The sequence below is a fragment of the Scyliorhinus torazame genome, chromosome 5, assembly GCF_047496885.1.
Source record: "Scyliorhinus torazame isolate Kashiwa2021f chromosome 5, sScyTor2.1, whole genome shotgun sequence".
Classification (NCBI taxonomy): domain Eukaryota; kingdom Metazoa; phylum Chordata; class Chondrichthyes; order Carcharhiniformes; family Scyliorhinidae; genus Scyliorhinus; species Scyliorhinus torazame.
Genome location: NC_092711.1, coordinates 88,293,731 through 88,318,426, shown reverse-complemented (window position 1 = coordinate 88,318,426; position 24,696 = coordinate 88,293,731). Strand labels below are relative to the sequence as shown.

General features: G+C 48.7%; 2 protein-coding genes across 4 annotated transcripts in view; one reads left to right on the top strand and one right to left on the bottom strand.

Annotated features, from left to right (window-relative positions):
* LOC140418828 (uncharacterized) overlaps window positions 1–24,696 on the top strand; it is a 178,025-nt gene that overhangs the window by 61,036 nt on the left and 92,293 nt on the right. The gene's annotated exons all lie outside the window — the stretch shown is intronic.
* On the bottom strand, window positions 276–10,724 carry LOC140418825 (uncharacterized). Of its 3 annotated transcripts, none has more exons than XM_072502452.1 (3): window positions 10,546–10,724; window positions 9,271–9,393; window positions 276–1,741 (listed from the first exon to the last, which is right to left on the bottom strand). In XM_072502452.1, exon 3 carries the CDS (start codon window positions 1,624–1,626, stop codon window positions 421–423), a length of 1,206 nt encoding a protein of 401 aa, XP_072358553.1. In that variant the 5' UTR covers window positions 1,627–1,741; window positions 9,271–9,393; window positions 10,546–10,724; the 3' UTR covers window positions 276–420. The 3 variants fall into 3 exon arrangements, with proteins under 3 accessions (XP_072358553.1, XP_072358551.1, XP_072358552.1); XM_072502450.1 differs by having other exon boundaries at window positions 9,278–9,393; window positions 10,546–10,723; XM_072502451.1 differs by lacking the exon at window positions 10,546–10,724 and adding an exon at window positions 9,887–9,905 and having other exon boundaries at window positions 9,278–9,393.

Here is a 24,696-nt window from a genome sequence, read left to right as displayed (position 1 = left end):
GCTCTGAGAGGGCATGAGGGGAGATGGGAGAGAAACTAGAGAAAGATGTGGGTTCAGGGCTCGGGAAAGGATGACATTTAGAGACAGTTTGGTCCGGTGGGCCCGTGGAAGGGAGGGAAGCAGCAGAGGCGGCTGATCGGATTTACTCAATCTCAGTCACAAAGAAGCTCCTCACACTTCTTGTTGGAGGTGAGGATGGAAGAGACGGGAGAGCGAGATTACTTCAAAAGGAACTAACTTGTGTCAGAGTAATTAAAAAGTTTCAGCACACTGCGTATGTCACACAAATCTAATTTATTTGACTTTTAGCTAGAATATTAGCCCCTGTAAATGGGCTGGATTTTGTTATCAGCAGAAAGAGACCCAAATGAATATGGTTCAGTCCTGAATGTGAGGAACAGCAAAATCCAATCACTGTTGTTATTTGTGGCCTCGTTGGTGTTTCAGCAGGAGGGATGAAGTGGCGAATCCCTTCCTACACTTGGAACAGGTGAACGGTCTCTCCCCAGTGTGAACTCGCTGGTGCTTCTGCAAGGCGGATGACTGAGTGAATCCCTTCCCACACCAGGAGCAGGCGAATGGCCTCTCCCCAGTGTGAATTCGCTGATGTGCAGTGAGATGAGACGATTGTCTGAACCCAGTCCCACAGTGAGAGCACCTAAACGGTCTCTTGTCAGTGTGAACACGTTGATGCCGCATCAGTTCCCCAGAACGTTTATAACAATTCCCGCAGTCTGGACAATGAAATGGTCTCTCATCAGTGTGAATTCGCTGGTGATTCAGAAGTTCGGATGACTGAATGAATCCCTTTCCACACTCTGAGCAGATGAATGGCCTCTCCCCAGTGTGAGTTCGCTGATGTACAGTGAGATGAGATGATCGTCTCAACCCAGTCCCGCAGTGAAAGCACCTAAACGGTCTCTCGTCAGTGTGAACACGTTGATGTTGTAACAGTTCCCCAAAACGTTTATAGCACTTCTCGCAGTCTGGACATTGAAACGGTCTCTCCCCAGTGTGAATTTGCTGATGCTTCTGCAGGTCGGATGACTGAGTGAATCTCTTCCCACACTTGGTGCAGACGAATGGCCTTTCCACTGTGTGAGTTCGCTGATGTACAGTGAGGTTAGATGATCGTCTGAACCCAGTCCCACACTGAGAGCACCTGAATGGTCTCTCGTCAGTGTGAACACGTTGATGGCACATCAGATCCCCAGATCTTTTATAGCACCTCCCGCAGTCTGGACATTGAAACGGTTTCTCATCAGTGTGAACTAGCTGGTGACTCAGCAAGTGGGCTGAAATAGTAAATCCTTTCCCACATGTGGAGCAGGTGAATGGTCTCTCCCTGGAGTGAAGTCGCTGGTGTGTGGACAGAGCGGATGGCTGAGTGAATCCCTTCCCACACGTGGAGCAGGTGAATGGTCTCTCCCCAGTGTGACTGCGTCGATGAGTTTCCAGCTTGGATGGGTAAGTGAATCCTTTCCCACAGTCCTCACATTTCCACGGTTTCTCCTCAGTGTGACTGCATTTGTGTCTTGTGAGGCCTGATGATTGACTGAATCCTCGTCCACACACACAACACGTATACGGCTTCTCCCCACTGTGAACGATGCTTTTTCCTTCCATGTTCAAAATCTCATGATATTCAGAAATGATAAATTGAGGACTCTGTCAGACCCTGATGTGATGCTTGGTTTGTGTTTCCGGATCTTGAAGTCTCACCTTCGAACACCCTGTGAAACTGATTGAAAACAGAAAATAGGGAGTGAGAGAGAACCCACAAAAACACAAAGGCAGGTTGTGAAATTGAGCTGAATGAATCTGGTCATTTCAAGGGACCATAAAAACTGCTGGATTGTTGTAAAAACCCAACTGGCCTCTTTGGGAGGAGAGAGGAAGAGGTGAGGAGGGATTTTGTCTATCTACAAGACATATTAAGAGAGTAGTTGGCAAAGCAAATTCGACCTTGAGCTTCATAACTGACACAGAAACTATGCTTCTGGTGGCACAGTGATTAGCACTGCTGCCTCACAGTGCCAAGGACTCGGGTTCAATTCTGGCCTTGATGACTGTCTGTGTGGAGTTTGCACTTTCTCCCCGTGTCTGCGTGGGTTTCCACCCGGTGCTCAGGATTCCTCCAACAGACCAAAAAATAATGATAATAATAATCACTTATTGTCACAAGTAGGCTTCAATGAAGTTACTGTGAAAAGCCCCTAGTCGCCACATTCCGGCGCCTGTTCGGGGAGGCCGGTACGGGACTTGAACCCGTGCTGCTGGTCTTATTCTGCATTACAAGCCAGCTGTCTTAGCCCACTGTGCTATACCAGCCCCAAAGCCCTTAGTCGCCACATTCTGGCGCCTGTTTGGGGAGGCTGACAGGGGAGCAAGTTAGATCGATTGGCCTTGATAAATTGCCCCTTAGTGTCCAGGGATGTGCAGGTTTGGTGTGGCTATGGGGTTACAGGGACAGGGTAGCGGTGTGGGCCTAGGCAGGGTGCCCTTTCAGTGAATCAGTGCACACTTGATGGGCCGAATGGCCTCCTTCTGCACTGTAGGAATTCTATGGTTCTAATTCTATTCTATGAATCTTTATAAAGCTCTGGTCACCACTCTTCAAGAAGGATGTGAAGGTTCTTGGAGAAGGTGTAGAGGAGATTTACCAGAATGGTTCCAGCAAAGGAGGTTGAGGGGAGATTTGATTCAGGGACACAAGATTATGCCAGGTTTCGATCGGGTGGACAAAGACACTCTGTTTCCATTCACTGATCGTACAAGCAGCCGGGACACAGATTCAAAGTTTTGGGTAAAACCTGGATTGAACGATATAAGATGCTGACGGGTCTTGACAGGGTGGATGTGGAGAGGATGTTTCCTCTTGTGGGAGAATCTGGAACAAGGGGGTCACTGTTGGAAAGTGAGGGGTCACCCATTTCAGATGGGGATGAGGATTTTTTTTTCGCTCGAGGGTTGTAAAAGAGGGGGTGGCACAGTGGTTAGCGCTGCTGCATCACAGCACCAGGGACCCAGGTTCACGCCTGACCCTGGATGACTGTGTGGAGTTTGCACATTCTCCCCTTGTCTGTGTGGGTTTCTTCCGGGTGCTCCGGTTTCCTCTCACAGTTCAAAGATTTGCAGGTTAGGTGCTAAATTGCCTCTTCATCTCCAAGGATGTGCACGTTGGGTGGGATGTGAGGATGGGGCAGGGTGGGATGGGCGGGGCGGGGGGGGGGAGGTTTCGGAGGGTTGGTGCTGACTTGGGCTCCTTCTGCACTGTGGGGATTCTATGACTTAGATCTTGCGTCCTTAAAACGCAGTGGAAGTCGAGTCCTTGAATATTTTTAAGGCAGAGATGGATAGATTCTCGATAAGCAAGGGGGTGAAAGGTTATCGGGGTCAGCAGGGATGTGGAGTTGAGGTTAAAATTATTGTATAATGGAGCAGGCTCGAGGAGCCGACTCCTAGTTTGTGTGCAAGGAGCAGGCTCGAGGGGCTGACTTTAGTTTGTGTGTAAGGAGCAGGCTCGAGAGGCTGGCTCCTAGTTTGTGTGTAAGGAGCAGGCTCGAGGGGCCGACTCCTAGTTTGTGTGTAAGGAGCAGGCTCGAGGGGCTGACTTTAGTTTGTGTGTAAGGAGCAGGCTCGAGAGGCTGGCTCCTAGTTTGTGTGTAAGGAGCAGGCTCGAGGGGCCGAGTGGCCTGCTCCTAGTTTGTATGGAAGCATGCAAATACAGCATGCGGTAAAGAAGGCAAATGGGCTGCACGATGGCGCAGTGGTTAGCACTGTTGCCTCACGTCACCAAGGGCCTAGGTTCGATCCCGGTCCTGGGTCACTGTCCATGTAGAGTTTGTGCATTCTCCCTGTGTCTGTGTGGGTCCCACCCCCACAACACAAAGATGTGCAGGGTAGGTAGATTAGCCATGCTAATATTACCCCTTAATTGGGACAAAAAAGAATTGGGCACTCTAAATTTATATTTTTAAAAAACCTATAACATTCTAACAGGGCGAGACAGATTAGATTCGGGAAGGATGTTCCCGATGGTGGGTGTGTCCAGAACCCGGGGTCACAGTCTGAGGATACAGGATAGCACGGGCAGCACATGTGGCTAGCACTGTGGCTTCACAGCGCCAGGGTCCCAGGTTCGATTCCCTGCTGAGTTACTGTCTGTGCGGAGTCTGCACGTTCTCCCCGTGTCTGCGTGGGTTTCCTCCGGATGCTCCGCCTTCCTCCCACAGTCCAAAGATGTGCAGGTTAGGTGGATTAGCCACGCTAAATTGTCCTAAGTGTCCAAAAAGGTTAGGAGGGGTTATTGGGTTACGGGGATTGGGTGGAAGTGAGGATTTAAGTGGGTCGGTGCAGACTCGATGGGCGAATGGCCTCCTTCTGCACTGTATGTTCTATGTTCTATGACAGACCATTTAGGACAGAGGTGAGGAGAAATGTCTTCACCCAGAGAGTGGTGAGCCTGTGGAATTCATCACCACAGGAAGAATTGAGTCCAAAACATTTCATGTTTTCAAGAAGCAGTTAGATACAGCACTGAGGGTGAAGGGGATCAAAGGATCTGGGGGAAAGCGGGATTAGACTATTGAGCCCAATCTGCTCTGATCGTAATGAATGGTGGAGCAGGTTCGAAGGGCCAAATGGTCCCCTCCTGCTCCTATTTTCTACGTTGCTCCGTATCTATGCATGTAAATGGTCCAGGAGGTATGAGGAAGAAGGTTTTACACAGCCAGTGGCAATTACCTGAACCTTGCTGCCTATGACAGAGTTTAGAAATAGACACCAATGAATGATTTTGTTAAAAATTGGATAGAAACCTGAGAGAAATAAAGCTGTTAGGATACAGGGATAAAGCAGGAGAATGAGACTGACTGGATTGTTCCAGATAATAACAGTAATCTTTATTAGTCTCACAAGTATGAATGTTTGAGGTGAGGGACGCCGTCAGTGTCCCTGCTGATTTCACTGGTGGGAAGCGCACCCATCTTCAGCTCCTCAGAAACCGCGTTAAGGAACTGGAGGTGGAGCTGGATGAACTTCGGATCATTCGGGAGGCAGAGGTGGTCATAGAAAGTAGCTTCAGGGATGTAGTTACTCCGAAGAATCAAGACGGTGACGGTGAGAGGGGCTGGGAGGAAGCAGTCAGTGCAGGGATCCTCTGTGGTCGTTCCCCTCAGTAACAGGTATACCGCTTTGGATACTGTTGAGGGGGACGACCTACCAGGGGTAAGCCACGGTGAACGGATCTCCAGCACTGAGTCCGTCCCTGTAGCTCAGAAGGGAAGGAGGGAGAGCAGGAGAGCAATAGTTATTGGGGACTCGATAGTTAGAGGGACAGATAGACGGTTCTGTGGCAGCGAAAGAGACTCACGGATGGTATGTTGCCTCCCGGGTGCCAGGGTCCATGACGCCTCGGACCATGTTTTCAGAATCCTTAAAGGGGAGGGGGAGCAGTCACAAGTTGTGGAACACATCAGTACCAACGACATAGGTAAGAGAAGGGACGGGGATTTAAACCAGGAACAAAGGGAGCTAGGGAGGAAGCTGAGAGCCAGGACAAACCATGTTGTCATCTCTGGTTTGTTGCCGGTGCCACGTGCTCGTGAGGTGAGGAACAGGGAGAGAGTGCAGATAAACACGTGGCTGCAGGGATGGTGTAGGAGGGAGGGTTTCAGGTACGTGGATAATTGGAACACATTCTGGGGAAGGTGGAACCTGTACAGACAGGACGGTTTGCACCTGAACCAGAGGGGCACCAATATCCTGGGAGGGAAATTTGCTACGGCTCTTTGGGGGGGTTTAAACTAATTTGTCAGTGGGCTGGGAAAACGAGCTGTAGTCCAGAAGCCAGTGTTGAGAGTAGTGAGGTACTGAGGAGGGTATCAAGGTCGCAGGAGTGTACCAGCAGACAGAAAGATAGGTAGAAGTGTGTCTACTTCAATGCAAGGAGCATGCGGAATAAGGTAGGTGAACTTGGAGCGTAGGTTGGTACTTGGGACTACGATGTTGTGGCCATTTCGGAGACATGGTTAGAACACGGACAGGAATGGTTGTTGGAAGTTCCGGGGTATAGATGTTTCAGTAAGAGTAGGGAAGGTGATAAAAGAGGTGGAGGAGTAGCATTGTTAATCAAGGATAGTTTAACGGCTGCAGAAAGGCAGTTTGAAGGGGATCTGCCTACTGAGGTAATATGGGTTGAAGTTAGAAATAGGAAAGGAGCGGTCACATTGTTGGGAGTTTTCTATAGGCCCCCAAATAGTAATAGAGATGTGGAGGAAGAAATTGCAAAACAGATTATGGATAGGTGTGGAGGTCTCAGGGTAGTTGTCATGGATGACTTTAACTTTCAAAATATTGATTGGAACCTCTATAAGTCGAACAGTTCGGATGGGGCAGTTTTTGTACAGTGTGGATAGGCCGACAAGAGGGGGGGGCACATTGGATTTGATACTGGGTAATGAACAGGGCCAAGTGTTAGATTTGTTTGTGGGAGAGCACTTTGGAGATAGTGACCACAATTCAGTGTCTTTCATTATTGCAATGGAGAGGGATAGGGCCAGACGATAGGGCAAGGTTTATAATTGGGGGAGGGGTAATTATGATGCGATTAGGCAAGAATTAGGGAGCATAAGATGGGAACAGAAACTGTCAGGGAAAGGCACAAATGAAAAGTGGAGCTTGTTCAAGGAACAAATACTGCGTGTCCTTGATAGGCATGTCCCTGTCAGGCAGGGTGAAAATGGCCGTGTGAGGGAACCATGGTTCACAAAAGAGGTTGAATGTCTTGTCAAGAGGAAAAAGGAAGAGTATGTAAGGATGAGAAAACAAGGTTTAGTAGGGTCGCTTGAGAGTTATAAGGTAGCAAGGAATGAGCTGAAAAAAGGGCTTGAGAGCTAGGAGGGGGCATGAGAAGTCCTTGGCGGGTTGGATCAAGGAAAACCCCAAGGCATTTTACTCTTATGTGAGAAATAAAAGAATGACCAGGGTGACGGTAGGGCCTGTCAAGGACAGTAGTGGGAACTTGTGCATGGAGTCAGAAGAGATAGGAGGGGTGTTGAATGAATACTTTTCTTCAGTGTTCACAAAGGAGAGGGACCATGTTTTTGGGGATGAGTGTGTGATACAGGCGGGTAGACTGGAGGAGGTAGATGTTCTGAGGAAGAATGTATTTGCAATTTTGAAAAACCTGAGGGTCGACAAGTCCCTTGGTCCAGATGGGATATATCCAAGGATTCTTTGGGAGGCAAGGGATGAGATTGCAGAGCCTTTGGCTTTGATCTTTGGGTCCTCACTGTCCACGGGGATAGTGCCAGAGTGTTGAATGTTGTTCCTCTGTTCAAGAAAGGGAACAGGAATGACCCTGGTAATTATAGGCCAGTTAGTCTTACTTTGGTGGTCGGTAAGATAATGGAAAAGGTCCTGAAGGATAGGATTTTTAACCCTTTGGAAAGATGCAGCTTAATCCGGGATAGTCAACACGGATTCATGAAGGGTAGGTCTTGCCTCACAAATTTGATTGAATTCTTTGAGGAGGTAACAAAGTGTGTAGATGAAGGTAGAGCAGTTGATGTTGTTTCCATGGATTTTAGTAAGGCGTTGATAAGGTTCCCCATGGTCGGCTCATGAAGAAAGTAAGGAGGTGTCGGATGGAGGGAAATTTGGCCAATTGGATAAGTAACTGGCTATCACATAGAAGACAGAGGGTGGTGGTGGATGGAAAATGTTTAGACTGGAGACCAGTTACCAGCGGTGTACCACAGGGATCAGTGCTGGGTCCTCTGCTATTTGTGATTTTTATCAATGACTTGGAGGAGGGGGCTGAAGGGTGGGTCAGTAAATTTGCTGATGACACCAAGATTGGTGGAGTAGTGGATGAGATGGAGGGCTGTTGTCGGCTGCAAAGAGACATTAATAGGATGCAGAGCTGGGCTGAAAAATGGCAGATGGAGTTTTACCCTGATAAGTGCAAGGTGATCCATTTTGGTAGAAAAAATTTGAATGCGGATTACAGGGTCAATGGCAGGGTTCTGAGGAATGTGGAGGAACAGAGAGATCTTGGGGTTCATGTCCACAGATCTCTGAAGGTTGCCACTCAAATGGATAGAGCAGTGAAGAAGGCTTATAGTGTGTTAACGTTTATTAAAGGGGGCTTGAGTTTAAGAGCCGCGGGGTTATGCTGCAACTATACATGATTGTGTGAGACCACATTTGGAGTATTGTGTGCAGTTCTGGTCACCTCATTATAGGAAGGATGTCGAAGCATTGGAAAGGGTGCAAAGGAGATTTTACCAGGATGCTGCCTGGTTTGCAGAATAGGTCTTATGAGGAAAAGTTGAGGGAGCTAAGGCTTTTCTCTTTGGAGTGGAGGAGGATGAGAGGTGACTTAATGGAGGTTTATAAGATGATCAGGGGGACAGATAGAGTGGACGTTCAGAGACTATTTCCTCGGGTGGAGGTAGCTGTTACAACGGGTATAACTATAAGATTCAGGGTTGGAGATATAGGAGGGATTTCTGAGGTAGGTTCTTTACTCAGTGGTTCGGGGGTGGAATGGACTGCCTGCTGTGATAGTGGAGTCGGACACTTTAGGAACTTTCAAGTGGTTATTGGATAGGCACATGGAGCACACCAGAATGACAGGGAGTGGGATTGCTTGATCTTGGTTTTGGACAATGCTCGGCACAACATCGAGGGCCGAAGGGCCTGTTCTGTGCTGTACTATTCTATGTTCTAAGTAGGCTTACATTAACACTGCAATGAAGTTCCTGTGAAAAGCCCCTTGTCGCCACATTCCGGCACCTTTTGGGTAGACAGAGGGAGAATTCAGAATGTCCAATTCACCTAGCAAGCACATCTTCCGGGACTTGTGGGAGGAAACCGGAGCACCCGGAGGAAACCCACGCAGACACGGGGAGAACGTGCAGACTCCGCCCATTCAGTGACCCAAGCCGGGAAAGAAATTGGGTTCCCTGGCGCTGTGAAGCAATGGTGCTACCACGTCGATTAGAGAGCTGGCATGGACCGAATGCTTTTCTCTGACCCACAATTACAGATTTTTTTGTGCAATCTAGTTTTGTAATTTAACCCCAGGGGGTTCAGATAAATCTGTGCTGCACTCCCTCCGAGGCCATTCTATCCTTCCTCAGGTTTGTTGTCCAGAACTGAACACAGTTCTCCAGGTTTGGTCGAACCAGGGTTTGTGAATCTCGGGGCTTTTCTAATCACACGGAGACCTGAAATCTTCCCTCACAGACAGAACAGACAAACCTTTTACCTTCCACACCCAGATGCTGCTGATATTCAGGTTCTGATGAACCGAGTGACTCTGTCAGATTGCAATGTGACGTTTGGTTTGCGTTTCCCGTCTGTTAAACCTCCACTTCCAGTATCCTGTAAATTTACAGAAACCTCACTGTCAGTTTAAGATAGAAATTCACAACATTCTCTCCTCGCCAACTTTGATTAAATGTATTCCTGGAGGTTTGATCACATGACCTGCCCCCATCCTCCAGCCATTAATCGGTCAACACATCCATCCTTGTGACACACTGCCTTCCTCGGCCAATTGGGAAGCAAAAGGACTAATTACCTCACAGGACAGTGTTTGACTGTCAGCCAATCAACCTTTATCCCATATTCAATAATTTATATCCGCTTAAGAGAAATGTTCAAAAAAATATTTTTTACTATCCTAATCATTTTCCAAAGATCCAAAAATATTTTCCACTGTCCTAATGATTTCCTAAGTATGAATCTCACCGAGACTGAAGGTAAAATTTGAATTCATTGCAAGTCTACTGATGACCATGAAACCATTGTCAATTGTTGTAAAGACACATCTGTCCACTCATGTCCTTCAGTGAAGTAAATAATCTATCCTTACCTCGTCTGGCTGACACGATTCCAAATCACAGCAATATGGTTGACTCTTTAAATGCCCTCCGAGATGGCCGAGCAAGCCACTCAGTTCAAGGGAAATTAGGGATGGGCAATAAATGTTGACCCAGCCAGTGACTTCCACAAATGATCAAAATAAAATTCGGGGGCAGCACAGTGGGCTATCCCTGATGGCTCACGGCGCTGAGGACCCTTGCTTCGATCCCTGCTCTGGGTCACTGTCTGTGTGGAGTTTGCACATTCTCCCCATGTTTATGTGGGTTTTGCCCCCACAACCCAAAGATGTGCAGGGTCGGCGGATTGGCCAGACAAAATTGCCCCTTAATTGGATAAAATTAATTGGATATACTAAATTTATGAGAAAAAAAAATCCTGGAGACTCCAGTCAGTGAATCCGGGAGAGTTGGCATCCGGTCCAGGCTCGCAGCGCATGCGCCCTGCGGCACCTTGTCCACTGTAAAGATGGCGGCCGGTAACCCGGGCCTGTCACCGCTCAGCCCTGTCTATAGAGAAACTACCAAAGCCACTACATTCACCAGCTCTAAGGACACACCTTAGCTCCCTTTCCAATCTGAAAGCAGCCTGAGCTGGATTTACATTCCCCTTAATTGATCATTGCTGAGTGATAATCCTGTACTTCCTCACCTCACACCACTGTGACAGCACTGCACTACACAGACTGCAGCAACTGACCAAACATCACCTTCCCAGTTATTCCTGAAGGCACCGCCTTCCCAACCTGGCCCCTTGTCTGAGGTGTGGTGATCCTCAGGTCACATCACCGCCGGTCAGCTCTCTCCCGGGACCAGGCCCTGGTTCACAGCCGCCATCTTGGGGAAACAGAGCGCATGCGCTGGCGTCTTGTTGACGCAACAGCTAGTGGGCGGGGCCTGAAGGTTTCTGTTCCCAGTCGGGTCCTAGTGCCGGTGAGTAAATGGCAGCGAAACAGGTTTTTACTAAGTTTCACCCACTCCCAGGCTCCAGCTGATCTTTGTAGCCTGAATCACGGATACATTCAGTGTGAGAGGCTGCAGCATCTATATAGCTACCTGAAGGGGGTTATACAGCGTTTGATTACATTTCGTGGTCCTTTCCAGTTCATTATCAGGATGTTTGTGTGATATTTTCGTCCCCTCAGAGTGATATTTCTTTATTTAAAATACATTTCAGCAGCAAGCTTACTGGTGATTTTTTAAAGGAAAGGAGGTTATTTATTATCACACAATTTCCTGGATGTTTGAACATCTCAGTTTCTCGTCTATTTCACACTCACTGACACATACACAGAAATTAGGTACAGATCAAGTTGAAGCTGTAATGATCAAAATGGAATGTAGACTGCAATCTTTATATCGCTGCAGGTCTGTTGTCTTCTTGTTGAGCTGGTCCTTTAGTTGGAGCCAAGGGTTTTTAGAAACAAATAATTCTCATGAGGCTCTGAAGCTTCTTGTTGATGAATCGCCAGGAGGTTGGTTCTCAGGTGGACTTGGAAGCTGGAATAAGTACATTACTGTGGCTGCACTGGGAGACATTCAGCTCTGCTGGTTCAGCTGCTTCAGATGCTTCTCACACACACATTTGCTTTGTTCAGAGTTTATTATACTGCATCCCTGACAATTAACTGCAGAGTTAAAACTCTGAGACCCAGAACACCCCGATACAATAGCAGTTTACGATGCTCACTCACGCTTATCTCTATCCCAATTCGAGCTCATTCTCCTGTGTTCAATACGGCACTTGGAGACAAACAGTCCAGAGATTTCATATTCCTCAAATGCTGGTTCATCCTGACACAACGAGACATTTAAACTTCACAGGTGGCTCAAAGTTTCCTTATTCAGATCTGTGTTTAACTAATTATTGGTCACAGAATCGAATATTGCCCACAGTTTAATGCCCATAATAACCTGTTAAGTTGCAGCCATCTTGGCAGAGTTTGTGGATCTTACAATCTGTAATATCTAGTATTCTTGTGCTGAGCGTAAGATCTTGAATCTAATCTTGGGCCTGGTTAAAACAGTAAATTGTAGCTGGGTGAGGACCTTGGAGGTGGGTGGGTGGTTACTCTGGCGCCGACTGTGTTGCGTGGTTTTGTCTATTCCCAGTGGCTCTGCAGAGGGAGCATGCGGTATCCAACGGAATGCTTGACACCTCCCACAACCAGTGGAATGCTTGACACCTTCCACAACCACACCTCAGCGGACAGCTGTTTCAGAGACACTGGGAACAATATTCTGGTTCAGTTAGGAAGGTTCCCTACACTTTTGTTGGGACTTCTAGCTGATTTTGGTCTTTTTGTTTGACTGGACCACATGCTTGGGGAAAGCAAGAGAGGAAAGAAGGTTCGCTAGAAACTAGAATGATCTGTTGTGAATTTCTATCCTATTCGTACAGTGATCATTTTTGGAAACCTCTTTTTCAGAGCATTAAAATGGGAGGTTTGGCAGCTGGGCAACTCGAACCAAACATCCTATTGAGATCTGACAGTGTCATTCAATTCATTACGACCTAAAAAGCACAAACTTTCAATGTGTTTGTCTGTTCTGTCTGTGGGCAAAGATTTCAAATATCAGTGCGATACCCGAGTGAGAAAGTTCCAGTGAACTGACTGTGGAAAGAGATTTAACCAGTTTCACAGCCTGAAAGAACATCACACCATTCACAGCAAGGAAAGACTGTACACGTGTTCTGTGTGTGGACGAGGATTCAACTGATCATTGGGTTGGATTGGATTGGATTTGTTTATTGTCACGTGTACCGAGATACAATGAAAAGTATTTTTCTGCGAGCAGCTCAACAGATCACTGAGTACTTGAAAAGAAAAGGGAATAAAAGAAAATACATAATAGGGCAACACAAGGCACACAATTTAACTGTGTAAGCACCGGCATCGGATGAAGCATACAGAGGTGTAGTGTCAATGAGGTCAGTCCATAAGAGGGTTGTTTAGGAGTCTGGTAACAGCGGGAAGAAGAGGACTTCTGGTGGCGGCTATGAAGAAGTAAGTCACACATTTGCTGGCTCCTACTCGAGTCAGCATTTTTGGCCTTTTCCCCCAATTTTCTACCGGACTTGAATTGTAAAACTGATGACAGAGGCAATTGTGTACTGAATTCCCACATTGGTGCATGGAGAGAAGGACTAGATGTGCTCATCAAGGCAGAAACAGAAAGACAGAGAAGGCTTGGGCTGAAGCTGCAGCGGGAGACAGCATAGCGGATGACCAGACCTCTGGTTTGTCGACCCAGCAGCCTCTGGAGCAGCTGATGCAAGTTATTCAGGAAGGCTTTGCTAAGCAGAAACTGGACACCTTGGACCCAATAAAAGAGTCAATTGAGCGGCTGGAGCTTAGATTGGACGCCCAAGATTGGGCGATCCAGAAGGTAGAGAAGGCACTGGCTGAGCAGGAGGAACATCAAACTGCGGTGGAGTTGGAGGTGGGGATGCTGAGAGACCAGCAGAAGCAGCCCCTGGAGAAGGTGGAGGACCAAGAGAATAGGTCTCGCCGGCAGAAATCGAGAATTGTTGGGCACCCGGAGGGGTCTGAAGGAGCGGACGTTGGGGCATACATCACGGACATGTTTGAGAAGCTGCTGGGGGATGGGGCATTCCCCCGACCCTTGGAGGTGGACAGGGCTCACAGAGCGCTCGCGAGGAAGCCATGAATGGGAGACCCCCTGAGGGCAATGATCGTGAGATTCCACAGGTCCTTGGATAAGGAGCGCATTCTACAGTGGGCCAAGCAGACACGGAGCTGTAAGTGGGATAACAGTATCCTGCGGATCTATCAGGACCTGAGTGTGGAGGTGGCCAGGAGAAGAGCAGGCTTCAACCAGATCAGGTCGATCCTTTTTAAGAAAAAGGTGAAATTCAAACTGTTGTCTCCGGCCCATCTTTGGGTCATGCATGAGGAGCAGCACTTTTATTTTGAGTCACCTGAGGACGTGCTGGACTTCGCGAAAAGGAAAGGACTGGTGGTGGACCGAGAACTTTTGAACTTTGCTGCAATGTTCATGTTTTTTTTTGGTTTTTCTGTTCTTTTTTTAAAAAAAGTTTCTTATTTCTGGAAGCTGTTTGTAATGCATTTTGCATTGATTTGGGACCAGCAGTAGAGCTGAGTGAGTTAAGGTTTTCATTTGCACTGTTGGGGGATGGAGGTCCGCTTGTTTAGATTTTGGTGTTTTCTGTAGGGCAATTGTGTGGGGATTGTATGATGTTGGAGTTTGTTTGTATGAGTGAGGGGAGGGTGGTGAGGGAACAATAGGTGGGAGACTATCCAGCGCCAGGGATGGGGGCCACCAAGCGAGCTGGGTGGGCTTGCTCATGGAAGCGCAGTGGGGGGGGGGGGGTTGCATATGTTCGGTTTATTAAAGGGTTTGGGTTACAGAGTGTTGTTACTAGGGGGAGGGAGGGGGTGAATGTTCTGCTGACGAAGGAGGGATTTGGGCTAAGGGACAGAGAGGAGGTTGGGGGTGGAGGCTGTCTGGGGGCGGGCTGGTGGAGGTGCGGAGCATGGGCTGCAGGTGGGCCCAAAAAAGGGGATGGCTGATCGGTGAAAGGGGGGGGGCAATGAGCCCCCCAACTAGGTTGATCACCTGGAATGTTCGAGGGTTATATGGGCCGGTCAAGAGGGCATGTGTGTTCGCGCATCTTAGGGGACTGAAGGTGGATGTGGTAATGTTGCGGGAGATGCACCTTAGAGTAACTCATCAGATTAGATTGAGGAAAGGCTGGGTCAGTCAGGTCTTTCACTCGGGACGAGACTCAGAGACTGGAGGGGTCGCGATCCTGATCAATAAGCGGTTGGTGTTTGAGGCGGGTAGAATAGTCTCAGATGTGGGAGGTCGGTACATTATGGTCCGTGGGAAACTGGAGGGGGTGCAGGTGGTATTAGTAAATATGTACGTGCCAAATTGGGATGATGTGAAGTTTATAAAGAGGCCACTGAGGAAGATACCGGACCTGGACTCGCAAAGTTGGTCATGGGAGGGGACTTCAACAGTTATTGACCCTGGCTTGGACCGGTCAAACTTGAAAACGGGCAGGGTGCCAGCAATGGCAAAGGAACTAAAAGGGTGCATGGAGCAGATTTGGCGGGGTGGGGGGGGGGGGGGCGGGGGGGGGGGGCGGGGGGGGGGGGGGGGGCGGGGGGGGGGGGGGGGTGGGGGGGGGGGGGGCGGGCGGGGGGGGGGGGGCGGGCGGGGCGGGGGGGGGGCGGGCGGGGGGGGGGGGCGGGCGGGGCGGGGGGGGGGCGGGGCGGGGGGGGGCGGGCGGGGCGGGGGGGGGGCGGGAGGGGGGGTGGATCCATGGAGATTTGGGCAGCAGAGGGTGAAGGAGTTCTCCTTCTACTCACACGTGCATAGAGTGTACTCCCGGATTGACTTCTTTGTTTTTGAGTAGGTGAGTAGGGCCTTATTGACAGGGGTGGTGGACACGGGGTACTCGGTGATCACAATCGCAGACCAGAGGGAGAAGGTGGACAGGGCAGAGACGGGCCGACTGGTAAAGGAGATACTACAGATCAATAGGAGGTAGGCGGAGACCCCAGAGGCAGGGCTTTTAAGGGAATTGCGGAGGCTACATCGGAGTTTGGCTTGTTAACCACAGGGAGGGCGGTGGAGCAGCTGAGAAAGGCGAGGGGGGCGACCTATGGGTATGGAGAGAAGGCCAGTAGAATGCGTGCACAGCAGCTTAGAAAGAGGGAGGCAACCAGGGAGATAGGGAAAGTAAATGACGGAGATGGGAACCTGGTTGGAGGTTCAGCAGGGGTGAATAAGGCATTTAGGGATTTCTACAGTAGGCTGTATAGGTCAGAACCCCCTACCGGAGGGGATGAGGCACTTCTCGGAGGGGCTGAATTTCCCAAAGGTGGACGGGGAGGTGGTAGAAGGGCTGGGGGCCCCGACTGGGCTGGAAGAGATAGTGGAGGGCTTGAAGGCCATGCAGTCGGGTAAAGCCCTGGGGCCGGACGGGTACCCAGTGGAGGTTTATAAAAGATTCGCTGGGATATTGGGGCCGGTGTTGTTGAGGATGTTCAATGAGACAAAGGAAAGAGGGGTGCTGCCTCCGACGTTGTCACAGGCCACGATTTCGCTGATCCTTAAGCGGGACAAGAACCCGGAGCTGTGTGGATCCTATAGGCCTATCTCCCTGTTGAATGTAGATGCCAGATTGCTGGCCAAAATTTTGTCCTCCGGGATTGAGGATTGAGTTCCTGACGTTATTGGGGAGGACCAGACGAGGTTTGTTAAGGGTAGGCAGTTGGTGGCCAATGTAAGAAGGTTGTTAAACGTGATCATGATTCCCCCGGAAGGTAGGGAGTTGGAGGTAGTGATCGCAATGGATGTAGAAAAGGTCTTTGATCGGGTAATCTTTGATGGGATAATCTGTGGGAGGTACTGGGACGGTTTGGATTTGGGCGGGGTTTTATTGACTGGGTCGGGTTGCTGTATAAGGCTCCTGTGGCAAGTGTATGGATGAATAGGACAACATCGGACTATTTTAGTCTGCACAGAGGGGCGAGACAGAGATGCCCCCTTTCCCCACTGTTGTTTGCGCTGGCAAAAGAGCCACTGGCGATTGCTCTGAAAGCCTCAAGGGGCTGGAAGGGGCTGGTCCGGGAGGGGGGTGGGGGGTGGAGCACAGAGTCTCACTCTATGCAGACGACCTGCTTCTGTATGTATCGGACCCAATAGAGGGGACGGAAGAAATTATGAGGATTCTCGGGGAATTTAGCTGGTTTTCGGGGTACAAGTTAAATATGGGGAAAAGTGAGATGTTTGTGGTCCAGACAAGGGGACAGGAGAGGCGATTGGGGGAGCTGCCGTTTAGATTAGTAGGGGGAAGCTTTAGGTACTTAACCATCAAAGTGGCGCGGGAATGAGACCGGCTGCATAAATTAAATTTGGCCCGGCGAGTAGACCAAATGAAGGATGATTTCTGAAGGTGGGACGCGCTTCCGTCGTCACTGGCTGGGAGGGTGCAGACGGTGAAGATGACAGTCCTCCCAAGATTCCTGTTCGCGTTTCAATGTCTCCCAATTTTTATTCCGCGGTCCTTTTTTAAACGGGTCAACAAAGTGATCACTGGCAAGACCCCACGAGTAAGGAAGGTAATGCTTGAGTGGAGTCGGGGAGAGGGCGGGCTGGCGCTGCCAAATTTTAGTAACTATTACTGGGCGGCGAATATAGCCATGATCAGGAAGTGGGTGGTGGGGGAGGGGTGGGCATGGGAGCGTATGGAGGTGGCTTCATGCAAGGGCACCAGTCTGGGGGCATTGGTAACTGTGCCTCTGTCATTCCCATCGGCACGATACTCCACCAGCCCCGTGGTGGTGGTGGCCCTGAGAGTCCGGGGGCAATGGAGGAGACATGTGGGAGCAGAGGGAGCATCGGTCTGGTCCCCAATCTGTAATAATCACCGGTTTGCCCCGGGATATATGGATTGGGGGTTCCGGATATGGCGGAGAGCAGGGATTGAGAGGATGGGGGATTTGTTTATAGAGGGGAGCTTTCCGAGTATGAGGGCACTGGAGGAGAAGTTTGGGTTGGTGAGGGGATACGAATTCAGGTATCTGCAGGTGGGGGACTTACTACGTAAAGAGGTGTCAACCTTCCTGCTCCTACCGCTAAGGGGAATTCAGGACAGGGTAGTTTCCAGAGGATGGGTAGGTGAAGGGAGCGTCTCTGACATTTACAAGGAACTTATGGGGTCAGAGGAGATGCAGACCGAGGAGCTGAGGCGCAAGTGGGAGGAGAAGCTGGGAGGTGAGATAAAGGATGGTCTATGGGTGGATGCGTTGAGTAGAGTCAACGCGTCCACAACATGCGCCAGGCTCAGCCTGATACAATTCAAGTTCGTTCAGTCGGGCCTGGATGAGCATATTTTTGGGGGTGGGAGACAGGTGTACAAAATGTGCGGGAGGACCAGCGAACCATGTCCACATGTTCTGGACATGTCTGAAGCTGAGGGTATTTTGGCAGGGGTTTGCAGATGTCATGATCAGGGTGTTAAAAACAAGAGTGGCATTGAGTCCAGAGGTGGCGATTTTCGGAATGTCAGAAGACCCAGGAATCCAGGAGGAGAAAGAGGCAGACGTTCTGGCCTTTGCTACCCTGGTTGCCCGGAGACGGATATTATTAGCTTGGAGGGACTCAAAGCCCCCGAAGTCAGAGACCTGGCTAGCGGACATGGCTAGCTTCCTCTGTTTGGAGAAAATCAAGTTCGCCTTGAGAGGGTCAATGTTAGGGTTCACCCGGAGGTGGCAACCGTTCGTCGACTTCTTCGTGGAAAATTGATCATCAGCAGAAGGTGGGGGGGGGGGGGGGGGGGGGTGGGGGGGGTGGTGGGGGGGGTTAGTTTAGCTTAAAGTAGGGGGTTATTAAAGGTGGGACCTGGAAGGGAGGGTAACAGCTTTTGCACTATGTATATAGTTTCATGTACATTGTTTATTTTGTTGTTACAATACCAAAAAATACTTCAATAAAATGTTATTTTAAAAAAACAGCGGGAAGGGGCTGTTTTTGAGTCTCTCCGTGCGTGTTCTCAGCCTACTGTATCTCCTGCCCGATGGAAGGAGTTGGAAGAGTGAGTAAGCCGGGTGGGAGGGGTCTTTGATTATGCTGCCCGCTTTCCCCAGGCCATGAAAGGTGTAGATGGAGTCAATGGATGGGAGGCAGGTTTGTGTGATGGACTGAGCTATGTTCACGACTCTCTGAAGTTTCTTGCGATCTTGGGCCGAGCTGTTGCCATACCAGGCTGTGATGCAGCCCGATAGGATGCTTTCTATGGTGCATCTGCAAAGGTTGTCAAGAGTTAATGTGGACATGCTGAATTTCCTTAGTTTCCTGAGGAAGTTTAGGCGCTGTTGTGCTTTCTTGGTGGTAGCGTCAACATGGGTGGACCAGGACAGATTTTTTGAGATGTGCACCCATAGGAATTTGAAACTGCTAACCATCTTAACCTCGGCCCCGTTGATGCTGACAGGGGTGTGTGTACAGTACTTTGCTTCCTGCAGCCAATGACCAGCTCTTTAGTTTTGCTGGCATTGAGGGATAGACTGTTGGTTTTGGAGCTTTGATATGAGCTTGGCTGGGATTATGGTGTTGAAGGCGGATATGTAGTCAATAAATAGGAGTCTGATGTCGGAGTCCTTGCTGTCGAGATGCTCTAGGGATGAGTGTAGGGCCAGAGAAATGGCATCTGCTGTGGACCGGTTGTGGCGGTATGCGAATTGCAGTGGATCAAGGCGTTCTGGGAGTGTGGAGGTGATGCGCTTCATGATCAACCTGTCGAAATACTTCATTATCACTGAAGTCAGGGCCACAGGACGGTAGTCATTGAGGCACGCTGCCTGGTTCTTCTTTGGCACCGGTATGATGGTGGTCTTCTTGAAGCCAATCTGGACAGACACAAGGACACTGGCACCATGGAGAAACCGTGGAAATGTGGGGATTGTGGGAAGAGATTCAGATCCCTGTCTGTGCTGGAAATTCATCAATGGAGTCACACCGGGGGAGGCCATTCATCTGCTCAGAATGTGGTCAAGGATTCACTCAGCTATCCAACTTACATAAACACCAGAGAACTCACACCGGCGAGAAACTGTTCATCTGCTCTATTTGTGGGAAGGGATTGTCAACTAACTGACCTCACTTCAAACCGACTTCTTCACTCTGACTTGAGGCCGTTTAAATGCTCCAGCTGGGAAAAGAGCTTTAAAAGTAACAAGCTTTTGCTGACTCACCGGCGAATTCACAGTGGGGAGAGGCTATTCACCTGCTCCGTTTGCGGGAAGTGATTCACTCATTCAGCCTACTGAAACACCACCAAATTCACACTGGGGAGGGACCATTCAGCTTCTCGTGTCTGGGAAGGGATTCACTCAATCATTCAGCCTGCTGAAACACCAGATTACACCGGGAAGAGACCATTCACTGCTCTGTGTGTGGGGAGAGACTCACTCAGTCATCCACCCTGCTGAATCACCAGTGGGTTCACACTGGGGAGAGACCATTCATTTGCTTCATGTGTGAGAAGCGATTCACTCAGTTATCCCAGTTTCAGAGGTGGTGTATAGGGGAGATGTTGGCGTAGTGGTCTTGTCGCTGGACTAATGATCCAGATACCCAGGATAATGACCTGTGGACCTGGGATCGAAGATGATTGGGCCTAGGACACTACCCTGAGGGACTCCTGCAGTGATGTCCTGGAGCTGAGATGATTGACCTCCAAACACCACAACCATTTTCCTTTGTGCCAGATATGACTCCAGTAAGTGGAGAGTTTTTCCCCTGATTCCCATTGACTCCAGTTTACCTAGGGCTCCTTGATGCCATACTCTATCAAATGCTGCCTTGATGTCAAGAGCAGTCATTCTCACCTCTCACATTCAGCTCTTGTGTCCATGTTTGAACCAAGGTTGCAATGAGGTTAGGAGCAGATTGACCCTGGCGGAACCCAAACTGAGCATCCGAGAGAAGGGTATTGCTGAGTAAGTGCCACTTGATCGCACTACTGATGACTCCTTCCATCATTTTGCTGATCATGGAGAGTAGATTGACGGTGTGATAATTGGCTGGGTTGCATTTGTCATGTTGTGTACAGGACACGCCTGGGCAATTTTCGACAGTGTAGATGCCAGTGTTCTAGTTCTGCTGGGACAGCTTGGCTAGGGGTGCGGCAAGTTCAGGAGCACAAGACATCAGTACTATTGTCCCTATATTGTCAGAGCCCATAGCCTTTGCAGTATTCAGTGCCTTCAGCTGTTTCTTCATATCACGTGGAGTGAATTTATCGGCTGAAAACTGACATCTGTGATGCTGGGGACCTCCGAAGGAGACTGAGATGGATCATCCAGTCGGTACTTCTGGCTGATGGTGTTGTAAATGCTTCAGCCTTGCCTCTAGCACATATGTGCTTCGCTCCTCCATCATTGAGGATGGGGATATTTGTGGAGCCTCCTCCTCCAGTGAATTGTTTAATTGTCCACAACCATACGTGACTGGATGTGGCAGAACTGCAGAGTTTGGACCTGATGTGTTCGTTATGGAACCGTTTAGCTCTGTCTATTACTTGTAGCTTATGCTGTTTGGCACACAAGAAGTCCTGTGTTGTAGCTTCACCAGATTGACACCTCATTTTTTGGTATGTCTAATGTTGTTCCTGGCATGCTCTCCTGCACTCTTCATAGAACCAGTGTTGATCCCCTGGCTTGGTGGTAATGGTAGAGTGGTGGCCATGAGGGTGGCAGGTTGTGGTTGAATACAATTCTGCTGCTGCTGATGGCCCACATAGCCTCATAGATGCCCAGTTTTGAGTTTCAATATCTGTTTGAAATCTATACCATTTAGCACAGTGGTAACGCCACACAACACGATGGAGAGTATATCCTCAATGTGAAGACGGGACTTTGTCACCACAAGGACTGTGCGGTGGTCACTTCTACTGATACTGTCATGGACAGATGCATCTTCAGCAGGCAGATTGGTGAGAATGAGGTCAAATATGTTCTTCCCTCTGGTTGGTCCCCTCACCGCCTGCTGCAGTCCCAGTCTAGCGGCTATGTCCTTTAGGGCCCAGCCAGCTCGGTCTGTGGTGGTACTACCAAGACACTCTTAGTGATGGATATTGAAGTACCCCTCCCAGAGCATAATCTGCTCCCTTGCCACCCTCAGTGCTTCCTCCAAGTGGTGTTCAACATGGAGGCGTACATCGTTCATCAGCGGATGGTGGCCGGTACATTGTAATCAGCGGATGGTGGCCGGTATGTTGCCCATATTTAACCTGCAGCCGTGGGACTTCATGTTGTCTTCCTGTTCTCAACAGAGTCCATGTTGAGGACTCCCAGGGTATCTCCTTCCTGAATGTATACCACTGTGCCGCGGCCTCTGCTGGATCTGTCCTACCGGTGAGACAGGACATACCCAGGAATGGTAACAGTGCTGTCTGGGACATTGTCTAAGGTATGATTCTGTGAGTATGACTATGTCAGGTTGTTGCTTAGCTAATCTGTGAGACAGCTCTGCCAAGGTAAATATAGTGTTAAACTCAAAGTTAAAACGTATCTTGGCAAATATATTCCCAGAGGTTTGGGAAAGTTTTCAGAAAAAAAACAGTAGATGAGCAAAAACAGGGAGGACATATACCATGAGGATAAACTAGGAAGTAATATAGAAATGGACAGCAAGAGTTTCCTTAATTTCTTAAAAATGAAGAGAGGCACTGAAGTGGACGTCGGTTCCTGAGAGAATGAGACTGCGGAAATAATGATGGGAGTCAGGAAATGGCAGAGGAGTTAAATAAATACTGTGAGTCAGTCTTCACGGTAGGAGACAGTAATAGCATTCCACAAATACTAAATAATCAAAGGCAAAAGGGGAAGGCAATAAACACAATAACTACACCAGAGAAAAAGTATTCGGAAACTAATGGAGCAAAAGTCTGCTATGTTCCCGGCCTGATGGGTTGCATCCCAGGATAGTAAAGGAAGTAGCTGCAGAGATAGTGGATGCCCTGGTCAAATTCTTGAAAAGTCCCGAAGGATTGGAAAACTGCTCATGCAACATCTTTATTTAATAAAGGAGGGAGACAAAAACCAATAACGATAGGCCAATAAACTTAACATCTGTCATCGGGAAAATGTTAAGAGTCCATTATAAAGGATGTAATCGCAGAACATTTTGAAAAGCATAATATCATCAAACAGAGTCAGCATGGCTTCATGAAGGGGAAATCATGTTTGAAACATTTGTTAGAAATTTTTGAGGTGGTAACAAGCAGGATAGATGACGGGGAGCCAGTAGATCTAATATACTTGGATTTCCAAAAAGTGTTTGATAAGGTACCACACAACCGGCTACATAATAAGATAAGAGCTCATAGTGTTGGGGAACTGACCATGATAATGCACGTTCTCTCCGTGTCTCCGTGGGTTTCCTCCAGGTGCTCCGGTTTCCTCCCACAAGTCCCGAAGACGTGGTTGTTAGGTGAATTGGACATTCTGAATTCTCCCTCAGTGTACCCGAACAGGCGTCGGTGTGTGGCGACTAGGGGTTTTTCACAGTAACTTCATTGCAATGTTAATGGAAGCCTACTTGTGACAATAATTATTATTATTATAAAAGACAGAAAATTGGGATAAGGGGGCATTTTCAGAATGGCAACATAACTAGCGGAGTGCCGCTGGGATCCATACTGGGGCCACAGTTATTTACCATATATATTAATGACTTGGACAAGGGAAGCGAATGCACTTTTGCAAACTTTGTGGTTGACACAAAAATAGGTGGGAAGTCTACACACGGCTATAAACAGGTTAGTTGAGTGGGCAAAAATTTGAGAAATGGAATATAATGTAGGGAAACGAAAATGTATGCACTTTGATGGGAAGAATAAAGGAGCTGAATATTATTTAAAATGAGAAAGACGACAGAAAACTGCAGCACAGAGGGACCTGGGGGTCCTCGGGCATTAATCACAAAAGCTAGCGTGTAGGTTCAGCAGGTCATTGGGAAGGTAAATGGAAGGTTGGCCTTTATTTCAAAGGGAATGCAGCATAAAAATAGAGAAGTCCAGCTGAAATTATACAAGGCAATAGTTAGACCACACTTGGAATACTGTGAACAACATTAGTCCCCTTTCCTGAGGAAAGATATGCGGGCATTGGAGACAGTCCAGAGAAGGTTCACTAGGTTAGAACATAGAACAGAGAAAAATACAGCACAGAACAGGCCCTTCGGCCCACGATATTGTGCCGAACCTTTGTCCTAGATTAATCATAGATTATCGTAGAATTTACAGTGCAGACGAAGGCCATTCGGCCCATCATGTCTGCACCGGCTCTTGGAAAGAGCACCCTACCCAAGGTCAACACCTCCACCCTATCCCCATAACCCAGTGACCCCACCCAACACTAAGGGCAATTTTGGACACTAAGGGCAATTTATCATGGCCAATCCACCTAACCTGCACATCTTTGGACTGTGGGAGGAAACCGGAGCACCCGGAGGAAACCCACGCACACAAGGGGAGGAGGTGCAGACTCCGCACAGACAGTGACCCAAGCCGTAATCGAACCTGGGATCCTGGAGCTGTGAAGCAATTGTGCTATCCACAATGCTACCGTGCTACCCTTAAGAACAAATTAATCTACACTATATCATTCTACCGTGATCCATGTACCTATCCAATAGCCGCTTGAAGGTTCCTAATGTTTCCGACTCAACTACTTCCACAGGCAGTGCATTCCATGCCCCCACTACTCTATGGGTAAAGAACCTACCTCTGACATCCCCCCTATATATTCCACCATTCACCTTAAATTTATGTCCCCTTGTAATGGTTTGTTCAACCCGGGGAAAAAGTCTCTGACTGTCTACTCTATCTATTCCCCATATCATCTTATAAACCTCTATCAAGTTGCCCCTCATCCTTCTCCATTCTAATGAGTAAAGGCCTAGCACCCTCAACCTTTCCTCGTAAGACATACTTTCCATTCCAGGCAACATCCTGGTAAATCTCCTTTGCACCTTTTCCAAAGCTTCCACATCCTTCCTAAAATGAGGTGACCAGAACTGTACACAGTACTCCAAATGTGGCCTTACCAAGGTTTTGTACAGCTGCATCATCACCGCACGGCTCTTAAATTCAATCCCTCTGTTAATGAACGCTAGCACACCATAGACCTTCCTCACAGCTCTATCCACTTGAGTGGCAACTTTCAAAGATGTATGAACATAGACCCCAAGATCTCTGCTCCCCTACATTGCCAAGAACCCTACCGTTAACCCTATATTC

Bases quoted from the DNA above. Each gene is read 5' to 3' on its own strand.
- LOC140418825 (XM_072502452.1), bottom strand. From the start codon at position 1,626: ATGGAAGGAAAAAGCATCGTTCACAGTGGGGAGAAGCCGTATACGTGT.